Source organism: Lacerta agilis, chromosome 9 (assembly GCF_009819535.1).
Source record: "Lacerta agilis isolate rLacAgi1 chromosome 9, rLacAgi1.pri, whole genome shotgun sequence".
Lineage (NCBI taxonomy): Eukaryota > Metazoa > Chordata > Lepidosauria > Squamata > Lacertidae > Lacerta > Lacerta agilis.
The window spans coordinates 11,024,549-11,046,755 of record NC_046320.1 but is presented as its reverse complement, the minus strand read 5'-3'; the positions used below and the strand labels follow the sequence as shown (position 1 = coordinate 11,046,755).

The window sequence follows — 22,207 nt, the reverse complement described above, 5'->3', positions numbered from 1 at the left end:
CCAGGTTCTTGTTGCAGTTAGTGGGGATCCTCCTGGAAGATATCACTACCAAACACTTGAACGTGGATATGAATGAACAGCAGCACACATTCTATTGCCAAGAGTTGGGCACATTGCTTATGTGCTTAATTCATACCTTCAAATCAGGTATTGCCCTTCAGATAATATGTTGTCTTACATTATTCTGTCAGCCATTAAAATAATGGCTTTACTTTGGATTTAGAGTAGCACCTCGGGTTACATTAACTTCGGGTAACGTAAACTTCAAGTTGTGAAAGCAGCAAACCCAGAAGTATTTCGCCCCATGCGCAGAAACAGTCTACCGCCACGTGCATGCGCAGAACAGTGATCCTCGGGTTGCGAAAACCCCGGGATCCAGCTGGACCTCCAGAATGGATCTTGTTCGCAACCGGAGGTACCACTGTATTTTGGAATGAATCCCATTGAACAGTTCTGTTTCCGTTTTACCTGAATTTAAAAACTTGTTGTTGTTTTTTTAAAAAAATGGTACTGTTTGATTAAGCTAGTTCCCCTGAGAAGATTAGAGTTCAAAACCTTTCAAATTGAGAGAGAGAGATAGCTTAGTTGGTAGAACATAAGACTGAATCAGATGGGCGGGGTATAAATAATAAATTATTATTATTATATTATTTATTCAAGCCCCACGTTGGGGAAAAGGATTCCTGCATTTCAGGAAGTTGGACTAGACGACCCTTCCAACTCTTATTCTGTTATTCTATGAAATGAACTAGTGCTGTTGGGGTGGGGGGACTCTGCAACCCATAGGTTGGTGCACCCAATGGGCCCTCTGATACACAGCATCCCTGCTGTGCATGCCCCACAGCTGGACTTCAAAACAGATTTCTGTTAGTACCAGTAAGGGCCTTCTTTCAAGCCTAATTGCAGGGTGTGTATCACAGCTGAGGAAGGTTTCAGTTTAGGGTTACATCTGAGTTCTCCTTGGAGAGGTTTATGCCAGAAGGATGGGGGGGGGCACACAATTATGCAGCCATGTCCCTTAATAAAAGGTAGTCTTGTATCTGTATCTGGGCCTCATTGTTTTCCACTGATCATGTTTTGAAGAAAATACTCATTGATATTTGGAGAGCTTTGCATTTCGCCGGGATAGGGTATGACTAATTTCAGTGAAATGCACTGCTAAAAATCAGTCAAAAAAAGATCCTAGGAGTACTTTTATAAGTTTTTGTTCTTCAAGCATGATACTTAGAAATTTCATTAACTAAGCAATATTTAACATTCAGATTGATAAGAATTAAATATTTTAGTGGCCTAAACCATGAGTTGTCAGAGGGATCTCTGTTATAATGTGCTATTTCTAATTTTGTTTGGGTTTTTAAAAACCATTTTCACTGTTTTAGGAATGTTCAGAAGAATCACAGCTGCAGCCACTAAGCTTTTTACAGGAGATGAGTCAGATGGCGATTTCTACACCCTTGAAAGCTTAAATGACCTCATTCAGTCCATGATACCTACACATCCTTCTTTAGTCCTCCTGTGGTGTCAAATCTTACTACTTGTTAATTATACTAACTGTAGCTGGTGGTCAGAAGTGCATCAGACTCCAAAGTAAGGCTTTTTCTCAAAGTGGTAGAAGTATCTTGTTAAGCATTTTTGTGTGTTTATATTGTAAAGGGCCCTGTGATCCTCAGCTGAAGGGTGGTACATAAATTTAATAAATACAAATTGTCCATAGTTCATTCAAGCAGTGTCCTTAATAGGGGTTGGCAACCTTCAACCTGTAGTATAATTTCACTTGCCCCTGGCCTAATTTCAGAAGACCTCTGCTAGCAATCACTCTACACCTCTAGGAAGATGGATCTGTTATCCCTTGGCCCCCTGGGCGGAGAGGAAGAGAGGCAGGTGTCAGAGAGTACAGAAAAGGGTGACTAGTTACCTATGGTCCTGCCCACAATTGGCATCAGCCCTGCCCACAACTACAAGCAGCATGCAACTTCAATTTCTGATTTTGCCTGCTTCGAAGTGGTGCTCAACCCTCTGTGTGTCTCTCTTTGTTGCCTGTTTGTCCTTACCTGGGTGTCCTGTAGTGTGTAACTTATTTATTTTTAAAGGGATCTTGTTTGTTAATCTGTGTGTATTTTTCTTGTTGCTGTTGCCTGTCTGCCATTTTGTTTCCCCCTGTTCCTGCTATTATTCCATTTGACTCTTGGGTTCTTGTCTGGGAGTTGGGGAGTCAGTGAAGATGTTAGTTTGTCTGGTGACTGCGCCCCCCGCCACTCGCCTCAGTTTGCTAAAACAGGATCTAGGAAAGCTCTGTCAGCTCCCTTCTGTTCCTCTCACCTTGTACAGAGGGGTTTAGATAATAGAAGACTTGTCCACCTTGCGGCTTTAGAAGAAAATGATAAATTAATTGCACAACGAAGGGTTATTGTTCAAACTGGAAGAAAGTTGGACAGTTTTGTTCTCTGGAAATCAAAGTCTCCATTTAGGAGTAAAAATATTACCCCTCTTTCCCTTTCCCTTTCCCTTTCCCTCCCCCCCCCCCCCCAGAAGGCACAGTCTTTCCGCTACAAAATTGTTTAGGCCTGAGAAACATGGAGATGACATGGAAGCAGATTCTGAAACCAAACTTGGCATGTGTAATCGAGAGATAGTCCGAAGAGGGGCACTCATCCTTTTTTGTGATTATGTGGTAAGTTTTGAATTATTCAAAATAATGCCGCCTCCTGTGGGGATAACCAACATCTGGGACAGCCAGTAATTCCCGGAGTGCCTGCTCCTATTGGCCGTGAATGGGTCCGCTGGTTATGAAACTGAAGATCGTGAGATTGTTGTTTAGAGTTCCGAAGGTTTCTTTGGAGTCACGAAGGCTCCTCTGGAGTTACGAAGGCTTGAGGTTCCAAAAAGGAAAGGATAAAAGAGGTGGCCAAAACTAAGAAGGCGGCCAAAAATAAAACTTAGAAATAAAGACTAAGAGACTGCAGTCAATGGTGAAGTTGCACTCTACTGCTCTGTGCGGCTTGGTTTCTCTTTCGCTTTCTCTCTTGGCTTGTCTCGCACGGTTGTTCTCTCTTGGCTTGTCTCGTGCACTCTACACACCGCTACAGAGAGCAGGGGCTTTTTATTAGTAAACTGAACAACGTCATAACATCATCATTAACCAATCACAACACTGTATCTGGGTGAGTTTCCGGGCGGGAAACTTCTTTCCGACCGTTACCAAAGGCTTTTTTGGCGCGCTTTGCCTCAAGCGCGGAGGGATCCAGGCAACAAACCTTTGCCTGATCTCCTTGCCTTCCGTGCATAGCGCAGAAGGTTACCAAACTGCGGCAAGGTGCAGGAGCACCTGAAAACGTATTCCCACAGCCTCCCCCATGGCAATGACCTGCTTTTAATTTTGTGTCTTTTACCCGTGTCATGTTAACACTGTGTGTGTGTAAACTAGTCAGTTGTGATTATTTACTTACTATTATTATCCTATGTAATTGTGATTGAAAACTCTTCTGGGCAGAGACCTGTTGCCTTATGCTGTTAAGGTCCATGTACACAGTGTTGCTGCTAAATAAATAATAACTCCCAGAGAATACCTTTAGTGATTTTGATGCATAATCTTGCATATAAACATTTTATGTACAGTGGTGCCCCGCTAGACGAATGCCTCGCTAGACGAAAAAGTCTATGGGGCTGCCTCACAAGACAAAAATTTTCCGTCTAGCGAAAACGCGGCTTGCATTGCCACTTCGCTAGAAGAAAAACCCGCTAGACGAAAATTTTCGCAGGACGAATTATTTTCGTCTAGCGGGGCACCACTGTATTTGTGGCACTGCCATTTTCTGTACTTTCTTCATTCCCAATTCTCTGCTTTCTGACAATTATATATTTTAGACATTTCAGTATTTCCATCACACTCCCTGAAAATATATGCAATAGTTAGTTTCTTATCAAACCTAAATTTATTTTACTACTTTAACAACATAAAATGCATCATTTTAACTTGGCATATAAAATTATACTACTTGGCATATTTATAAAATTCACAAGTAATTCTATGTATATTTACTTAGAAATAATACTCAGTCCCAAAAAAGCCATCATCAGATAGCAGCCTTAAAGTTATAAATACCTTAGCTGTCACAGGACAGTCAGAACAAGGTTCGGAGCAAAGGGAGGGGGGAGAGAGGGGCGACCAAGAGGCTGTGGAAAGCAGTAGGGAGGAAGGAGGAGAAAGGGTTAAGCGGAAACAGTGGGGTGGAGGAGAGAGCCCCTGATGTTACAGCCATTTTCCAGCAGCTCAGGGACAGATGAAGAGATTGTCTTCATTCCATCAGCAGGGTTTGCCAAAAATACTATGTTGGGGTTGGTCCTGCAAGCAGGCAGTGCTGGCAACTGACAGTGAGGGGTCAGATGCTTGAGAAATGAGCTCTGCTTTGTAAATATGTACTTAATAAATACTACTCTAAAGCAAGCCTGCTAGCAAGTGGATTTTCTTGTGAAAGGCTCACACACGACCCTGACATTAGGCTACAATCCTGTACACACATACTTTGGCGTAAATCCCATTAAACCTAAAGCAACTTGCTTCTAAGTAGGTAGGTACAGGATTATAGCAGATTATGTCATTTGAGAAGAGAAGTGAAAGCCAACCACAAGGGAGGGGTGAGGTCAGAAGGCAGCCGGAGATGAAGGATTGTATGCTCTACTAACTGAGCTATCCCAGTTGACAGTTGACATTGCCTTAGAATTGATGAATCAAATTCTTTTCCCTTCTATAGTGCCAAAACCTGCATGATTCTGAACACTTAACCTGGCTGACAGTGAATCACGTTCAAGATCTCATTAATCTCTCCCATGAACCACCTGTGCAAGATTTCATTAGTGCCATTCACAGGAATTCAGCAGCGAGTGGACTTTTCATCCAGGCTATTCAGTCGCGGTGTGAGAACTTTGCAGCTGTAAGTTGTTTAGAGTTATAAAAATTCCCTGTTGCCCTTTTTCAGTGACTCTTATCCTCACCTTGGGATTCGTCTTATGAGCCCCATCAGCAAAAGCCCTGTGCAAGGATTTCTGTTTGAGCAATGGGGCTTTCTTCCCTTTGCTTCCCCTGTGCACACGGCACCTCCCAAAATTGGCTTGGGTGTGTGTGTGGCATGGGCAATGCTGGATCAATAAAAAATCCCATTCTGTAAATTTTAAGGGAGAATGTAACCCTATTCAGAATCAGCTGAATACAGTCTCCTTGCTTAGAAATGTCACCTGCTGTACTAGTAATTCTGTCTTAGCTGGATTCAGATTCAGTTTATTAGCATTCATCTACCCTATTGTTATCTCCCAGCACTCCTTAGAGTATCTTCTAAATTAGTCAGGATTAGATGCAAAAAAGAGTTAGAGTTGGGTGTTATTTTGGGGGGGAGGCGAGGTTGACATAAAGAGAAACTCAAGGAAGTGGTATGTACATTTTTGCCTTTGTTTAGACTCTGCCTGAGTTTAACCTATAACTCCATTAAAGAATGATTTGTTTTGTTTAGAACTGTTCAAAACTTTGATTTGTCATTTGCTTTTGGGTAGCCCTGTAATTTTCTTTTATTCCCTGTTTAGCCAACTGCAGTAAAGAAGACTCTACAATGCTTAGAGGGGATTCACCTCAGCCAGTCTGGTGCTGTCTTAATATTGTACGTGGACAAGCTTTTGTGTACTCCATTCCGTGTGCTGGCTCGCATGGTCGATACTCTTGCTTGCCGTCGAGTAGAAATGCTTTTAGCTGCCACGGTGCAGGTACCAAATGCATTGTCATGTTTATGTATACTTTTGTTTGTCAAGTGTTTCTGATACAGTGCAAGGCTCTTAAATTTAACATACATTCAGTCTGCCTGTTAAGTAAATTGTGGGAACAAAATTATTTACCATGTCTCATAGGGAGACTTGACTGTGTTATGTGCAATGTTGTATATAAACATAGCTATTTAAATGCAATGAGAAGGGGAGGGGCACAATATATTTAATGTGCGTAAGTCTCAAGGCTTTAAATAAAAATACATATATCTAGTATGTAAAATACTTCAGTTTAAGAGAAAAGTTAAGTTATTTAAGTTCATATTTGTGGTCTTAGGTAAAATTAGAGTAACAAGCAATGATTAGTGCTAACCACAGCTTCTTGGCGTTATTCTTAAGTTATCATAATGTATGTTTTATTTTTCATTCTCCAGACTTATACAAATGTATTGCCTTTCTTGTTTTTGTATAGAACAGCACTGCTCAGTTACCAGTTGAAGAGTTGGATAGAATTCAGGAATACCTTCAGAATACTGGATTAGCACTCAGGTAATGCATTAGTGATGCTGTATTCCTGCAATATGGAATGTGACAATCTTTCAAAATGTATTTTGCTTAGGTTTCCCCCCCAACAAGGAGTAATTGCATTAAACAGCTTCCTGTGAGAGAAAATCATAGTAGTCCTCCCCAAGCTTTGCTTAAACCAACTTTTTGTCCCCCAACCCAACCAACGGGGGGCAGGGGGAGGCATGGTTCCTTTTCCCTGTCACCTTTGAATTGTTCCAGTTATTAGAATGGCTGTAATACTGTGTATGCCATCTGTGAAGTGTATACCCTCCAACATTTCACTGATGAAAATAGGGACATCCAATTCCCTAATGGTAATTTTAGCATTTATACCCCACACATCTTTACTTGGTTGCCCCCAGCCAATCTGGGCATCTTCCAACATACATATAAAACATTAAGCATTGAAAAAAACTTCCCTATACATGATTGCCTTCAGATGGTTCAGAGGTCGGATAACTCCATACCCGTCAACATTTCTCCAATGAAAATAGGGGCATCCTAAGGAAAAGTGGGACATTCTGGGATCAAATCAGAAAACAGGACAGCTTTTCTAAATCAGGGATGTCCCTGGAAAATAGGGGTACTTGGAGGGTCGGGAAATGAGATAACTGAACTTGTTTCCAAGTCCAGAAGGTGGAACTCTCGTGATTACCCTTAGGACTACCCCAGCTAGCATTGTCTGCCCCAGTGGGGATGGAAAAGCCCAGTTCCCCCATGGTTTTCTTCTATAATGTTCATTTAACATACGATTTTATCCTGATCCCATTTCTTCAGTATCAACTCCTCAACTCTGCACTATTTAGATTTTAGCTATGGATTGCTTACATACTACAGAATGGTTTTTAATTGTGTTTTATATTAATCTTGGTAGCCCCCTGCTATTTTTTGTGGCCAATAGAACTAGAACAGCCTCAGATTTGGCTCCTCCACTATCAGGGGATCCTCCGGAGGCAGCAGAGAGCAGGCTGAGGTGGAGGGAGGGACCTCTGATGTTGAAAGTACCCAGCACCACAAGAGAAGCCCTGAGACTTCCTGTGAGGGCAATAGGCAGGGAGGGAGTTCCATGGCGGGGGGGGGGCAAGTCAGATGTTGCAGGGTCCTGACACCAACTCACCAGTTCAGGGACGGAGGGGGAATCGGTAGTTCTGTCGCCCCAATTATGTAGGGGGCTGAAACGGAAAGAGGAAAGGAGGAGACTTGGGGTCCCCAGGTTGTTTTGTTGGAGGCGCTCTCGCAAAGCGCCACTTCCGGAATCTGAGAGTGACTAAGACGGTCATGGAATTTGAGCTCTGACTTGTACATATCTGTATAATAAACTGATGTAAATATGCCGATCCTCAGTCATACCATTGGATTGCACCAGAGGGAGAGGTGGGATGTTGAGACACACTCCATTGGGTTGGCTGCTCACCAAGCAGTGACTATTCCCCTTTTTAATTTTGTAATAATACAAAAGAGTGCCCAAATTTGCTTATTGACCAATCCTCTCCTAGCTCCTTTTTTCTTTGGTGTCATGCCTCTTAGATTGTAAGCTTTTTATGAAATACAAACTGCATTTTCAAGAAGTTTGGAGCAAGTGGGTATATAAATGTAGTAATTATAAAAATAGAATTGTTCTTGCAGTTGGAAGAGGTTAAGTGTGTTTAGTAAACAAAGACTGAACTTTCTAGCCAGACTTAATCTCTGACACAATACAAAGAGGCGGAACGAACATGGGAAAGCAGCAACCTCAATTTCTGCCTGCTTGTGTAGGGAACAAAATACCGTATATCGCGGCGTATAAGACGACTTTTTAATCCTGAAAAATCTTGTCTGAAGTCGGGGGTCGTCTTGTACGCCGGCAACATCATGGGACGCTACGCGGAGTTCCGTCCCGCCGCTGGCTGCGTGCGCCATCTCAGCGTGCGTGCGCAGTCTCGGCCGCCATGGAGCCTCTTCCCGCTGCTCCAGCTGCCGCCGCTGCCTCACCCGCCATGGAGCCCGGGCTGGGCGTGGGCGGCAAGCGCGGAGCGCTCCGTGCGGCTAGAGGGGAAGCTCTCCCCACTGCTTCAGCCGCCGCCATGGAGCCCGAGCTGACGCCAAGCGCGGAGCGCTCCATTCAGCTAAAGGGGAAGCTCTCCCCTCCGCTTCAGCCGCCGCCATGGAGCCCGCGCTGGGCGTCGGCAGCAAGCACGGAGCGCTCCGTGCTGCTAGAGGGGAAGCTCTCCCCTCCGCTTCAGCCGCCGCCATGGAGCCCGCGCTGGGCGTGGGCAGCAAGCACGGAGCGCTCCGTGCGGCTAGAGGGGAAGCTCTCCCCTCCGCTTCAGCCGCCTCCGCCGCCATGGAGCCCGCGCTGGGCGTCGGCAGCAAGCACGGAGCGCTCCGTGCGGCTAGAGGGGAAGCTCTCCCCTCCGCTTCAGCCGCCACCATGGAGCCCGCGCTGGGCGTCGGCAGCAAACACGGAGCGCTCCGTGTGGCTAGAGGGGAAGCTCTCCCCTCCGCTTCAGCCGCCACCATGGAGCCCGCACTGGGCGTCGGCAGCAAACACGGAGCGCTCCGTGTGGCTAGAGGGGAAGCTCTCCCCTCCGCTTCAGCCGCCTCCGCCGCCATGGAGCCCGCGCTGGGCGTGGGCGGCAAGCACGGAGCACTTTGTACGGCTAGAGGGGAAGCTCTCCCCTCCGCTTCAGCCGCCGCCATGGAGCCCGCACTGGGCGTGGGTGGCAAGCACGGAGCACTCCTCTGCGGCTAGAGGGGACGCTCTCCCCGCCGCTCCAGCCGCCGCCGCTACCTCAGCCACCATGGAGCCCGGGCTAGGTGAGTATACCCCAAACTCTGTTCTTCACCTTGAAAAGTTGGGGGGCCGTCTTATACGCCGAGTCGCCTTGTACGCCGCGATATACGGTAGTTAAATCATTTAGTTAAGTTGTCTTGAAGAGAAACTGTTAGAGGGAAAGAAAGTACGGCCGTATTTGATGTGATTGGAAGAGGGTAAGCAGGCTATGTTGTAGATAAGAAAACATTTGGAGACATCAGGAAGACTTGCGAGACTTAGGAAATGTAACAGTTCATACAGTAGAAGCTTTAAAGAGAATTGCAGATTAAGCACTTGTGCATAGCAGATGGTGTAAAATAGGGTAGTAACAAAAGGAACTAATCGTACATTTCAAAAGGTGTAAACCATTAATTGGTTAGTGTTACTTTAAAACTGAATAATCTAATGTAATGAAGGGGAGGGTTTGATGATTTAATGCCACTATATGAAGAGTCTCATCTTGCTCTTTTGTTGCAAGATTCTGATACAATTGTAACTCTACAAATGGCAAAAAAATTAACCTCAGTAGTGACACTCGAGACGCAATGGATTGTTATACGCAACTTGAAATTTTTAATTTCCATTATAATTGATTTAATTTGTATATCTTTTAACTTATTCTGTTGCTAGTAATTGTAAATCAGAATGTCCGTGTTTTATCTGTTCTTGTTTGTTATGTCTATGGGCTTAAAGCCAAAATAAAATAAACTGAAACTGCACATGCTATCAACAAATGCTAATGTAATTGACCTCCAGTGAGGGAACCTTCAGATAAACCACACACCTGCCTACCTCAATCATAGCTCTGATTGTCCCATTTTCCCTGGAGAGGGAGGAGGTACCTGTGCACATCGGTGGAGTGCATAAAAGCGCACCATGCCCAATTTTGCCCCCGTTCTGCCTTCTTCTGGGTCCAAAAGGACCTGCACTTTGGCGATCATGCATCAGTTGGATGCACCTAAGATGGTTTCTGCTGGTAACAGCAAAGCTCTTTCTTTTGGAAAATATTTTTGTACAGTAATTCAAAAACTAGTTAGGAAGAGTGCTCAAGGATATAGAGCCTTTCTGTTCTCCTCTGCAATTCCTTCTGCAGATTGATTTACCTTGAACAGAACTCTAGGGCCCACTGAGTCTATTGCCTCTCATTAGGAGGAAGGTTTGAGCCTGCTAAAATATATTACTTCCTGCTTGTTAAGCACATCCTGCTTTTTAAAAATCATATATGGAAGTGTTCCGCTGAATTTATCAAGTGCACCATATCTCTTGTACTGTTGAAATTGTTCACATTTATCCACTGGAAATGTTACAAGAATGTTTTTGTCTCTCCTAGGCACTGCATAATCTGGCTGCATTTCTTTTTTTCCAGACACCAAAGACTCTACTCACTCCTGGATAGGTTTCGTCTTACTGTAGCACCAGAAACAAGTAGCCCATCGTCTTTGGTTACTTCACACCCACTGGATGGGGAGAGCCAGCCTGCTCTGGAAAGTGTAATTCCAGATAAAGTAAGGCCGTGAAAACACATCTTACTGTTGTAGATTTATTGTAATTATAAGTTTATTTGAAATGTACAGGTAACACTTTTCAGTCTAATAAACTTAGTAAATAGATGTACATTTTCTGTTCTGAATTGGCTAAAAGCAAGAATCTGTGTCTGTGTTGTTCAAACGTTAAGAGTTTGCACAGCAATTTCATGATTCCTGCTTCCATATTATAGAGCAATTGTATTCAGAGACACTTAGCATGATAAAATGTTCCTTTTGGACACGCTGTCCTTAAAAGTGGGCCTAATTAATTTTTAATTGATCATTTTTGGCAATTGCTCATCAGAATAGGATGCCCAGAATCAAATACAGTGGTCTAAATAAGGACAAAACAGATATGTCTTGGTTTACACACACACACACACACACACACACACACACCCCTCTTAAAATGCTAAGAATGTGATGCTTTTGTTGTTTGTGGGGGAATGGTTTTGTTTGAGCTACAGAAAGCAGTCAGAAATGTGTGGATTCCTGTGCATTAAAAAAGTATGTCTCCATCTAGAAAAAGATGGGGTTTTGCTGTAGGATGATTGACCTCTCACCTTCTCAATAGCTTACATACAGTAGTAGTAGAGAATGCAGGAAGAGGGTGGACTCATGGGGACATAATGGTGACTCTGATATGGTTAGAGGAACTCCTAGACGATCCTCCCTAAGACCTGGTTAGACTTTGTAAGTCTCTCCTAAAAGTGTCAAAGGCAGTGTCTTTTCTGGCAGATGCATCTCTAGATTCCGTCCAGGACAGATTCCTGGTGGCCAGTACAGTGGCGTGCAGATACCTGTGAGCCTGTCGTTGGAAGGCCAAGTTCCGTTCTTGGAAAAAACTGTCCAGGCCAACTGACGGAGCATGCAGCACCTCAGTCAGGGCAAAGGGCAGCTTCACGCAGCAGTTTTTCATCTAGTGACCTCTCTTGCTTTGGGAAGGCATAAGTGGACCTTTTTGCATCGCAAGACAAGAACCAAGTGAATCAGACTTTTAAAAGATTATCAAAGCACTGTAGCACTGCTTGCCCTGTTTGTGCTGACAAAATTCTGATAGGGTCCATATGTCTGGTGAACTGCTACTTGCTCAGAATTGTCATTTTCTTCTTACTGGCATTTGAGGCTTCTGTTGGTCACCCACAATGGTTGTGGTGATCCAGCCGAAGCCTTGGATGCTGTACGAAAGAGGAGGGGTGGGGTCAGTCCCCTCACCAATAATTTAGGATTATATTATCAGGTAAATACAACCCTGGTGGTAGCAAGCACAAAAGTATGGGTGTGCTTTCAACTTTTGAGTACTTTTTAGAAGCTTGTTTTAAAGCAAAATAGTTTTATCTCTTTTTGTTTTTAAGCATGTGTAGTTGATTGACACTATTTTCTTGAAAGGACTGGTATGTTTCACTAGTGAGTTCACAATGCTACACGAAGTCGGCCTCGGCTCTGTTAGAAGGTGCAGAGTTGGTGAATCGGCTTCCTCAACCCGAACTGAGTTCTTTTATGCTACATAAGGTAATTAGCTGGCTGTCATTACAAAATAAAGGGGGGTTTAATATATAATTTTATGAACTGGCTTTCCTTTTTCAAAATAATCCAAACAAAAATACAATTCCAAGTATAAAAATATGATTACAAACAAAAGTAACATGTCACATATCTTCTTTTTTTAATGTGGCTATTTTAGAACATAAAAAACTCAATAAAACATACTTCGTGTTAGATATTAAGGCCTGAGAAAACTGTTCAGTAGTAATTTAACTATTTGTTTTAGACTTCACTGGTATTGTATCCCCCCCCCCCCCCGGATGCTCAATTTGACACCATTATGATACTAGTTAATTTTATAAGCATCACATTTCTAACAGTTGGAAATTTTATGCAGAAAAATATAGTAGTGAAAGCATTTCCACTCCATTATCACTGTTCCCAACAGTGGATGCGGTGCCTAGTTTCAGCCCTTGTGGCTCCCCCTCCTCCTGCAGTCCAGCCTCTCCTCTTGGCAGGTTGATGCCCTCCCTCCGTTGCTTGGGAATCCCTGTGCTGCATGGATAGGAAATGACAAGCATCCAGTTAGTGTGCCTCCCCAGCCCCTAAAGGCAACAGATCCCCCCCTTTAAGTGCACAGCCTACCAACTGCATCCTCCTGCTCCTCATCTGACAGCAACTGCCACCCTAGCCTGTCAGGACCACGGGGCTCATGGTCATTGGCCACTGTGAGAACAGGATGCCGGATTAGATAATGACCCTCTGGGTCCCTTCCACCTCTACAATTCTGTTACTGTATGATCATTGGCTTAATCCAGTAGGCTATTCCTACACACCCCTTCCTAATGGAATATGTATTTTTAAATATCCAAGCTAAATTAATTTGGGGGGCCAAGTCTTCACATCAGGGAATAGATGGTTACCTTCTTTATTTAAGAATCCAGACACGTGAAATCTATGATCAAATATCCATGTTTTTCTCTCGTTTAAATAAAAAGTTAGGACCTTTTAAAATCTTAATTAAATTTATTACTAAGGCTAAGTAAGTGCATGCTTACTTGGAATTAAGTCCGTGTGACTTAATAAATATGCAGCTTTGTGACTAATTGACTGCCCTGAGCTATAGCTAATTAGTAAATTGTTTAAAAGGAGCAAAGGTAAAAAAAAGGAGCAATGGTTACACATTTGCCACCTTGCTCAATGGAATTTTAATAAATTATATCTTGTATTTTACAAATATAGAAACATCCGTAGATTTCATTGGATATGCCGTTTATGTTTACGTATGTAAATCAAACTCAGTTGGAGGCTGAAGCTGTGCCTCCCTTCTGCACACACACACACACACACACACACACACACACAAAACACCATTTCATACAATTGTGGCTTAGCATAAATTCTGATGAAGTGCTTGCCACTATTAGGAGGTGCATTAAGCTCAAGCCTATATGTGTAAAATCTAAATACCTTGTGAGTTTTTTTGCATTAGATATAATTATTCTTATTTTCAGAGTGTTGTGATAATCTAGTCTTGCACTAGGTATCCTCCAATTTGTCTGCTGTATCTGAGCTTGACAGGAACTGATGATGTAAAATTTTCAACAATTTATTTCAATTCCAGCCTGACTGACAATCTTTATATAACCAGGCTAGCACTTTAAACCATATAGGCTTGTTAGAATTTCTAGTTTTCCTTTTCTGTGTGAAAATGTTTTTTTGTCAACCTTTTATCCATCATTTGTTCTTTCAGGACTTCAACCTAAGCCTTCTAGCTCCATGTTTAAGTCTTGGCATGCATGAAATCTCCAAAAATCAGAAGAGCCTTTTTGAAGCTACCCGTTGGGTAACTCTCAGTCATGTGACAGCTATCGTACAAAAACTTCCCACCAGTCACCAGGTTTTTCAGCCATTGCAGCCAAATGAAACATCAGCATACTGGAAGAAGTTGAGCGATATTTTTGGTAATAGAAGTAGAGAGTATTTATTTTTATAAAGCAGTTTGCTATATTGCAGCATTCACAAAACTAAATCTGTGCGGTAGCAATTACCCCCGGCAAACTATTCCTGCCCCATCAAATCATTAAGACATGTGAGATCAGCCTGCAGAAAGCTGGGGACTGTTTTCCTAGCATATGGAGAAAGGAAATGGAAGTGAGACCATGCTAGTATGAGACACCAGCATTTATTTTGCATCTTTAGTGAGGTCAAAGGATGATGAGTTGATCCTATTTCTGTTGAGCCAGTGTCATGAATACCCACACTTCCTGCCTGGAATTTACATGACTTCACAGAAACGTTCTTTACATGCTGGTTTATGTACTCCTGAGCAGCACCATGAGGAGGAATTGTTTTTGTGTTTTCAGTACATACCTCCTCAGAAGAAAGCCACAAGCTGTCCCAGTTGGCCTGATTCTGGCACCCCAGTTTCCCTGCTTGAAGTAGTGGAATATCTTTTCAGGTGGGAGGCTTCTGAGGGGGGCCTGTGTTGCCCAAATAACTCCAGCATAGTTCTTAGCTACATGGAAGCTCATTTGCCATCTACCTGCTGTAGTGTTGGTGAGACTTGAAGGACCCGCCTTTTGAGGGACCTCATATAGACTGGAGGACCTCATACTTAGCATGAAACCCATGTTATTTTGACACATCGTCCCACTGGTCTGTAAAAAAGAATAGAGAAACATGCAGGTTCATGACATCATCATCAAAATTTTATTCAACCGTCAGTCAGAAAACAAGGATTTATCCATACAAAAATTAAAATGACTAAGCAAGGTTCATGACACAAACTCTTGTAGGCATCACAATAGGCATCACACCTGTGCCTACAGCTTTCATTAGGCAAGCTTGAAATTGAAAATAAGAAATTCAATGGGAGAAGAAGGAAGAAACATCAGAATTAATAAGAAATCACACATCTTTAAGGAAGGCAAGAATTCACATGCAAAGTATCTTAAGCATAACATTAAGTTAAACAAGATTATATATCAGGGCTGCCAACTTTTATTGACTGCCATGGCTTCTCTGCCTGTAACAACTAGTCAATTGGGCAACATTAGGGGGTTATGTTGGTTCCCATATTCTACATTCATCCCAGATGATTTCTGCACATAGTATGGAAAGCTACCCATAGGATATTTTCCCCCTGTGCCCCTCAATTATAAAGTTTGATATTTGCCGATAACATTTTAATGACATGTCCTTACTGTGCAGGAGACCCAGGGATGTATCAATCCACAATGGTCTTGTCTCGTGCTTTAAGTCAGCATCTGGTGTTACTTTCAAAACTGCCACCCTCTCTTCGCATTCCACCTGACAAAGAAAGTGACATTCTGAAGTTTGTTGTAATGTTACTAGAGGTAAGGCCACAAATATAGCAAACAGAATATTGCTTATCAGATATGTGTGTCATCACAGCCTTTACTATAAAATAATCCAAGGTAATAGTTCTAGTGATTTTTGATTTGGGGAGTTTTATCTGCCAGTGTGGTGTGGTGGTTAAGAGCGGTGGACTTGTAATCTGGTGAACCGGGTTCGATTCCCCGCTCCTCCACATGCAGCTGCTGGGTGACCTTGGGCTAGTCACACGTCTCTGAAGTCTCTCAGCCCCACTCACCTCACAGAGTGTTTATTGTGGGGGAGGAAGGGAAATTAAGAATGTTAGCCGCTTTGAGACTCCTTCCGGTAGTGATAAAGCGGGATATCAAATCCAAACTCTTCTTCTTTTCTACTTCTATTGAGATGGCATATGTGGAAACCGTTTGAAAGTATGTTACAGATGTGAGCACCTGCAACACCTGTTTGGAAAGTGAATAGGGTGGCACCAACCTTTCTGTAGCCTTTTGCAGTTAGTTTGGAATGGGTTATGTCTATTGTTTTCCTAATTGGGAGGGAGAGACAATATACTCATAACTACAAGAATAAAATATTCTGTAGTGGATGTAGGATGCATTGACTGGGGACTTGTCTCCACCTACCACTGGAGGTGCCACCCACAAGTTGCACAATCTCCCACCACTTCAGTGGCAGCAAGGGCAGAATCAGTTGGGGTGCCCTGCCAAGTGGCACCAAGCCCCCTGGGAGGCAAATAGGCAGAAGGAACCAGCAGTGCTCACCTGAAGGGTATTTCTGTGTGGGTGTCAGGATGGATCCACGGCCACACTCTTATCTGCAGGCTGCCTGTCACCATATAAGTCACAGCACTGGCTCTGGGGTACCAAGGCCAACCTTTCTCTCTTTGTTGCGTTCCTTTGGTCCCTTGTTCTGGGTATAATGTTAAGTTTGAACTAGGAGCTTTGCCAAGAAACAGAAACTGGAGCAAACGGGAAGCTTCCTCTTTGAGCGCTAGGGAGAGAAACTTCCCACATGGATGCATCCTAACAGCCATAGAGAAACACCCTTCAGTTAAGTACCAATGTTCCCATCTCATCTCATATTGTTTTTATTCCTTAGATACTTTCTTGGCATTTGATACATAAGAATATTCCACTAAGTATTGATCTTCAGGCTGTGTTAGATTGCTGCTGTTTGGCATTACAACAACCTAATTTATGGAACCTGCTGGCATCAGTGGCGTATGTGACCCATGCCTGCTCTGTAATCAACTGTATCAGATTCGTCATAGAAGCAGGTGAGTTACCTGGTGGAAGTAGTATGGGAAGCTCCTTCAATCAAAGGGGCCCATCCCAGAATCTTGTCTCTATCATCCTAATACCTTTACAAGTTTCATCCTGGGACCTGCTTTGTGTTTGTTTTGTTTTATTTATTAAATTTACATACTGCCTTTCATCCAAAGATCACAGGGTGGTTTACAGCATAAGACACAAAATAAAAAACACGAAATACAATCCCAAGTTTGTGTATCATCTTGTGCCCCTGCTTACTTACCTGGAGCGAGTGAAGTTCTCAGTGTACAAAAATCCATGAGATCAAACAGCTTCAACAAAATGTCATCAGTTTGTGCAATCCTGTCTTACGGAACTATAGTATTTTTGTTCAGCTTGCAAATACAAATACTTGTCCAATAATGCTACTTCAGGGGAATTAAAGATTAGCATTGTGAAATGCTTGGTGTGTCTCTGTTATAGTGGCAGTTGAACCTGGAAATCAGCTTCTTAGTCCAGAAAGGAAGAAGAACATTACGAAACCTGCAAGTGAGGATGAAGTAGATCCACAAAGAGAAAGTAAGGAGATTCAAGCTTCAAATATGCATATAATAGTGTTTTAATTTAACTAGTAGATACTTTTACTCAGTTTTGTTGTTTTAAATCTGTAGCATGTTTTATATCTTTGTACCATTTCTTATATACTGTATGTTTGCATGTATTGGAGTATTCTGCACTGAATTTTTGTATTCTTTCCCAATTCAAGAATTTGAGTATATTGCAACGACTTGTGAAATAGTAGCAGAGTTGGTGGAATGTTTGCAATCTGTCTTGGCTTTGGGGCACAAGAAAAATAGCCATATTCCAGCATTCCTCACCCCTGTTCTTAAGAACATCATCATCAGCTTGTCAAGACTGCCCATAGTAAACAGCTATGCAAGAGTTCCTCCATTGGTATGTGTTTAACTGCTAAAGTTGATGTTGAAAATTATTGCTGATCATACTGTCATGTTTTTTCTTGATTTTTACTAGGTATCTTTTTCTCATAGTAAATTATATAACTATGTAAATTACACGTTTTCATGCCTAAAGGGACAGGAGGAGGGCAGGTGTGGAGGATTTCCTGGTCCTGAATGGGGTAACTGTGCCCCTGAAGGACCAGGTGCGCAGCCTGGGAGTCATTTTGGACTCACAGCTGTCCATGGAGGCACAGGTTAATTCTGTGTCCAGGGCAGCTGTCTACCAACTCCATCTGGTACGCAGGCTGAGACCCTACCTGCCCGCGGACTGTCTCACCAGAGTGGTGCATGCTCTGGTTATCTCCCGCTTGGACTACTGCAATGCGCTCTATGTGGGGCTACCTTGAAGGTGACCCGGAAACTGCAATTAATCCAGAATGCGGCAGCTAGACTGGTGACTGGGAGTGGCCGCCGGGACCACATAACACCGGTCCTGAGAGATCTACATTGGCTCCCAGTGCGTTTCCGAGCACAATTCAAAGTGTTGGTGCTGACCTTTAAAGCCCTAAACGGCCTCAGTCCTGTATACCTGAAGGAGCGTCTCCACCCCCATCATTCAGCCCGGACACTGAGATCCAGCGCCGAGGGCCTTCTGGTGGTTCCCTCACTGCGAGAAGCAAAGCTACAGGGAACCAGGCAGAGGGCCTTCTCGGTAGTGGCGCCCGCCCTGTGGAACGCCCTCCCATCACAGGTCAAGGAAATAAACAACTACCTGACATTCAGAAAATACCTGAAGGCAGCCCATTTTAGGGAAGTTTTTAATGTGTAATATTTTTGTATTTGATTTCTGTTGGAAGCCGCCCAGAGTGGCTGGGGAAATCCAGCCAGATGGGCGGGGTACAAATAATAAATATTATTATTATTATTATTATTAGGAATTTGGTGGTGGTCTTATGAGAATCCCTTCTGGTTAAAAGCGGGAGTGTCATTTTGTGGACATCGGGTCTTAGCTTCTTACAAATGCAAAGAAGTCAACATGTCTTCCCTGTCTCCCTCTATGGTTGTTGACAAATCAGAGGGTGCTAGCTTAAAGACAAGAGCGTGCTGCTCTTAATGTCTGTGGAAAGGTAGGGCTCCAAACTGCAAGATATTTATATTTCTTTATGTCTCTATAACAGGTCTGGAAACTGGGTTGGTCTCCAAAGCCCACAGGTGATTTTGGCACAAATTTCCCAGAAATACCAGTAGAATTTCTTCAGGAGAGAGAAGTATTCAAGGAGTTTATCTATCGAATTAACACATTGGGTAGGTAGATAAATTGAGCTGAATATATGAGTTGTAGTTTAATCTTTATTATTTTAAAACACTGTTCATGGTGAACTAACATTATTTTAAACTGTTTAATACAAAGTAAGCCTTGGTTGTGAGTGGGTGACCTTGAGGTACCTTAGCATTTTGAAGTCAGAGGCAAAGGCCTTTTCAGTTTGCTGATCTGCTACACTGAACACTGCAGTATGTGGCATATCTCATTAGGTCAGATTCTGAATATGGGACATGGCTTATCAGTTTTCAAAATTGAGATGCCCTTTCCTGCATATCCAAAATAAACTTTTAACTTCATAGAATCTGAAGGAACATTTTCAAATATAAATATGTATTTTATGTTGTCATTATGCAACACTACAGGGACGCAGGTGGCTCTGTGGGTTAAACCACAGAGCCTAGGGCTTGCCGATCAGAAGGTTGGCGGTTCGAATCCCCGCGATGGGGTGAGCTCCCGTTGCTCGGTCCCTGCTCCTGCCAACCTAGCAGTTTGAAAGCATGTCAAAGTGCAAGTAGATAAATAGGTACCACTCTAGCGGGAAGGTAAACGGCGTTTCCGTGCGCTGCTCTGGTTTCACCAGAAGCGGCTTAGTCATGCTAGCCACATGACCCGGAAGCTGTACACCGGCTCCCTCGGCCAGTAAAGCTAGATGAGCGCCGCAACCCCAGAGTCGTCCACGACTGGACCTAATGGTCAGGGGTCCCTTTACCTTTACCTATGCCAGTGTTTTTCAACCACTGTTCCGTGGCACACTAGTGTGCCGCGAGATGTTGCCTGGTGTGCCGTGGGAAAAATTGTGTTTATTTGATTCCTATTCAAGAGAATTACTTTATATATAGTCAATATAGGCACAGAGTTAAATTTTTTAACATTTTCTAATGGTGGTGTGCCTCGTGATTTTTTTCATAAAACAAGTGTGCCCTTGCCCAAAAAAAGGTTGAAAAACACTGACCTATGCAACACTACAGAATAAGTTACTTTTGCAATTTAAACCAACTTTCCACTTGGAAAGAAGAGTTCATTTCCACATGCTTACAAAAATGTAGATGGGGAGAGGGAAATTTTTTGGCTTCTAATATGAATGCACAGATTGGAGTGTGAGCATAGATATAATTGTTACATTTGTCATAGTTTTTTTTAATGGGATATATTTATAATCATAAAATGACATAACAAAAGTCAGTGTTCCACAGAAGAAAGCAGGATGGAATGTTGGGGTGCGGGAATTTTGTAGGTTCTCACATGGATAAAACTATGATTTCAAGGAAAGAATTTCTAGTACTGGCCAAAATATGCAATTATGGTTGCAGAATGCAAGTTTTATATGTTAATTCTGCACATAAACTCTGTGTGTCATAAAGAGTCATCCGTATCTTCCCCATCCCTGGCAGATAGAAATTCAGAGATTTCTAAAAACTTCTTTTGCTAATGGCATAAAAATACAGCTGTGGAACCTATACTTTGGTAATTCTCTATTATTTGAAGTGGTAAACATCATTGGCTCTTCCCTCAGGGTGGACAAACCGCATGCAGTTTGAAGAGACATGGGCTACTCTACTTGGTGTTCTTGTAACCCAGCCAATTGTATTGGACCAAGAGGAAAGCCAGCAAGAGGTAAAATAATCCAATGAATGGTTTTATTTTGTCAATTCCACCTCCATATTGTTGCCGATTTGGATTTTCCAGTAACGCTACTGGAACAGATGGGCCTGAGTACAAAAGGAGACAGAGCTCCCAAGGAAAACTGAATAGAATGTACAAATTGTCTATGAAGAGAGGTTTTTTTTTTTTTAACATGTTTCTGCTCTTTAGTTGCAAATTGGAGCTCTGCCAAGAAGACAGTTGTAATCCTAATTTATTAGGTATGAAACGATGCTTCTTTGCAGGTTTTTCTTTTCTTATTGTAGAATTACACTCATTAACTTTAGCTTCATGTGTACATTTTTTCAGGAAGATACAGAGAGGACCCAAATAAACGTTCTAGCTGTTCAAGCCATAACATCCTTGGTGTTGAGTGCAATGACAATACCACTCGCAGGCAATCCAGCTGTTAGCTGCTTGGAGCAGCAGCCTCGAAACAAAGCTTTAAAAGCTCTAGATACAAGGTACTTCTGGTGTTGGTGCTCTTCATACTTGTCTGTGGTGATGCCCATCCCAACTTTTCTTTCCCTGAATCCTTTTCAGAATTTTTTTAAAAAATCAGTTTTTCATACCAATGTCCAAAATACAGAAATACAATATAGAACATAGCATTCTGTAGTGCTGGGGTGGCACATCCCATTTCACCACTTGAGACAAAACAGGAAGTGCCGCCTGCGCCGCCGCCACCCCCCACCCTTGCTGCCGCCTGCCCTGCTGCCACCGCTACTGGCATTGGCACCAATCTCTAGTGAGCTCTTGCATAATTTTGGCAAAATCTCACTGGAAATCAGTGCCAGTGTTGCTTCTTCACAGGTGGCAGGGATATGTTGGATGCCTGCAGAGGCACTGCCTCAGGGGCTTCTGCTACCTAAGGCAATGGCTTCACCCCGCCAAATAGCTGGGCCGGCCCTGGGTAATACTTGGTGGCAAACACATGCATATGTATTCACCCAGGAGGCCAAGGAAGCACCCACTGACGCCCATGATCACCCGTAAAGGCAGGTAAATAAATGTGTGGGAATGCCATGCCAGCTCCTCCACCCCTTTTACACACAGGAAAAGCAAGAATCCTAAAGGCCTTCTGGGTCCAGCACAAGGCATGGGCTGCCTTCCTCCTCCAGTGTAGCAAAGAAACAAAAACTGGCCAGGCAGGACGGAGGCAGCCGAACAGGTGGGAATTCCCCCCTTTGCTGTAACAAACAAATTGGCAGGGTAGCTGGCAGCCCCCTCCACCACCAACATAAAACAATAAAAAGCAGCAGCCCAAGAGATGGGAAGCCCTCCAGTTTATATCAAGGCACCAGAGAAGTGAGGAGTTTAGCTTTCCCCCTATGTTGTGTGCATGTGACCAACTGACAGGAAACCTACTGCAGCCAGAAAGAGGGAGGGGGAAGGATCCAAGTCAGCTGAAAGACCAATGAACAGAGGGGAAGGGGCCATGTGCTGGAATTAGGCTACCACTACTTGGTAGTTGGCTACTACCAAGATTGAAAGTGGGAGGGAAATCTCATTGGAAAGGGAAAGCAGGCAAGCTGGACTTAGAAAAACAAACTGCAGAG

The 22,207-nt window shown here is 43.2% G+C and overlaps 1 protein-coding gene across 2 annotated transcripts in view; it reads left to right on the top strand.

The window, feature by feature from the left end:
• HTT (huntingtin) overlaps positions 1 to 22,207 on the top strand; it is a 101,273-nt gene that overhangs the window by 60,147 nt on the left and 18,919 nt on the right. For both annotated transcript variants that reach the window (XM_033160422.1, XM_033160423.1), the window contains exons 40-55: positions 5 to 147; positions 1,380 to 1,587; positions 2,530 to 2,671; positions 4,752 to 4,931; positions 5,575 to 5,751; positions 6,221 to 6,297; positions 10,476 to 10,614; positions 12,025 to 12,147; positions 13,874 to 14,084; positions 15,334 to 15,479; positions 16,573 to 16,750; positions 17,208 to 17,303; positions 17,491 to 17,678; positions 18,862 to 18,988; positions 20,521 to 20,621; positions 20,958 to 21,112. In XM_033160422.1, the coding sequence (XP_033016313.1) occupies positions 5 to 147; positions 1,380 to 1,587; positions 2,530 to 2,671; positions 4,752 to 4,931; positions 5,575 to 5,751; positions 6,221 to 6,297; positions 10,476 to 10,614; positions 12,025 to 12,147; positions 13,874 to 14,084; positions 15,334 to 15,479; positions 16,573 to 16,750; positions 17,208 to 17,303; positions 17,491 to 17,678; positions 18,862 to 18,988; positions 20,521 to 20,621; positions 20,958 to 21,112 (2,391 nt within the window). The remainder of the gene's footprint in view (positions 1 to 4; positions 148 to 1,379; positions 1,588 to 2,529; positions 2,672 to 4,751; positions 4,932 to 5,574; positions 5,752 to 6,220; positions 6,298 to 10,475; positions 10,615 to 12,024; positions 12,148 to 13,873; positions 14,085 to 15,333; positions 15,480 to 16,572; positions 16,751 to 17,207; positions 17,304 to 17,490; positions 17,679 to 18,861; positions 18,989 to 20,520; positions 20,622 to 20,957; positions 21,113 to 22,207) is intronic.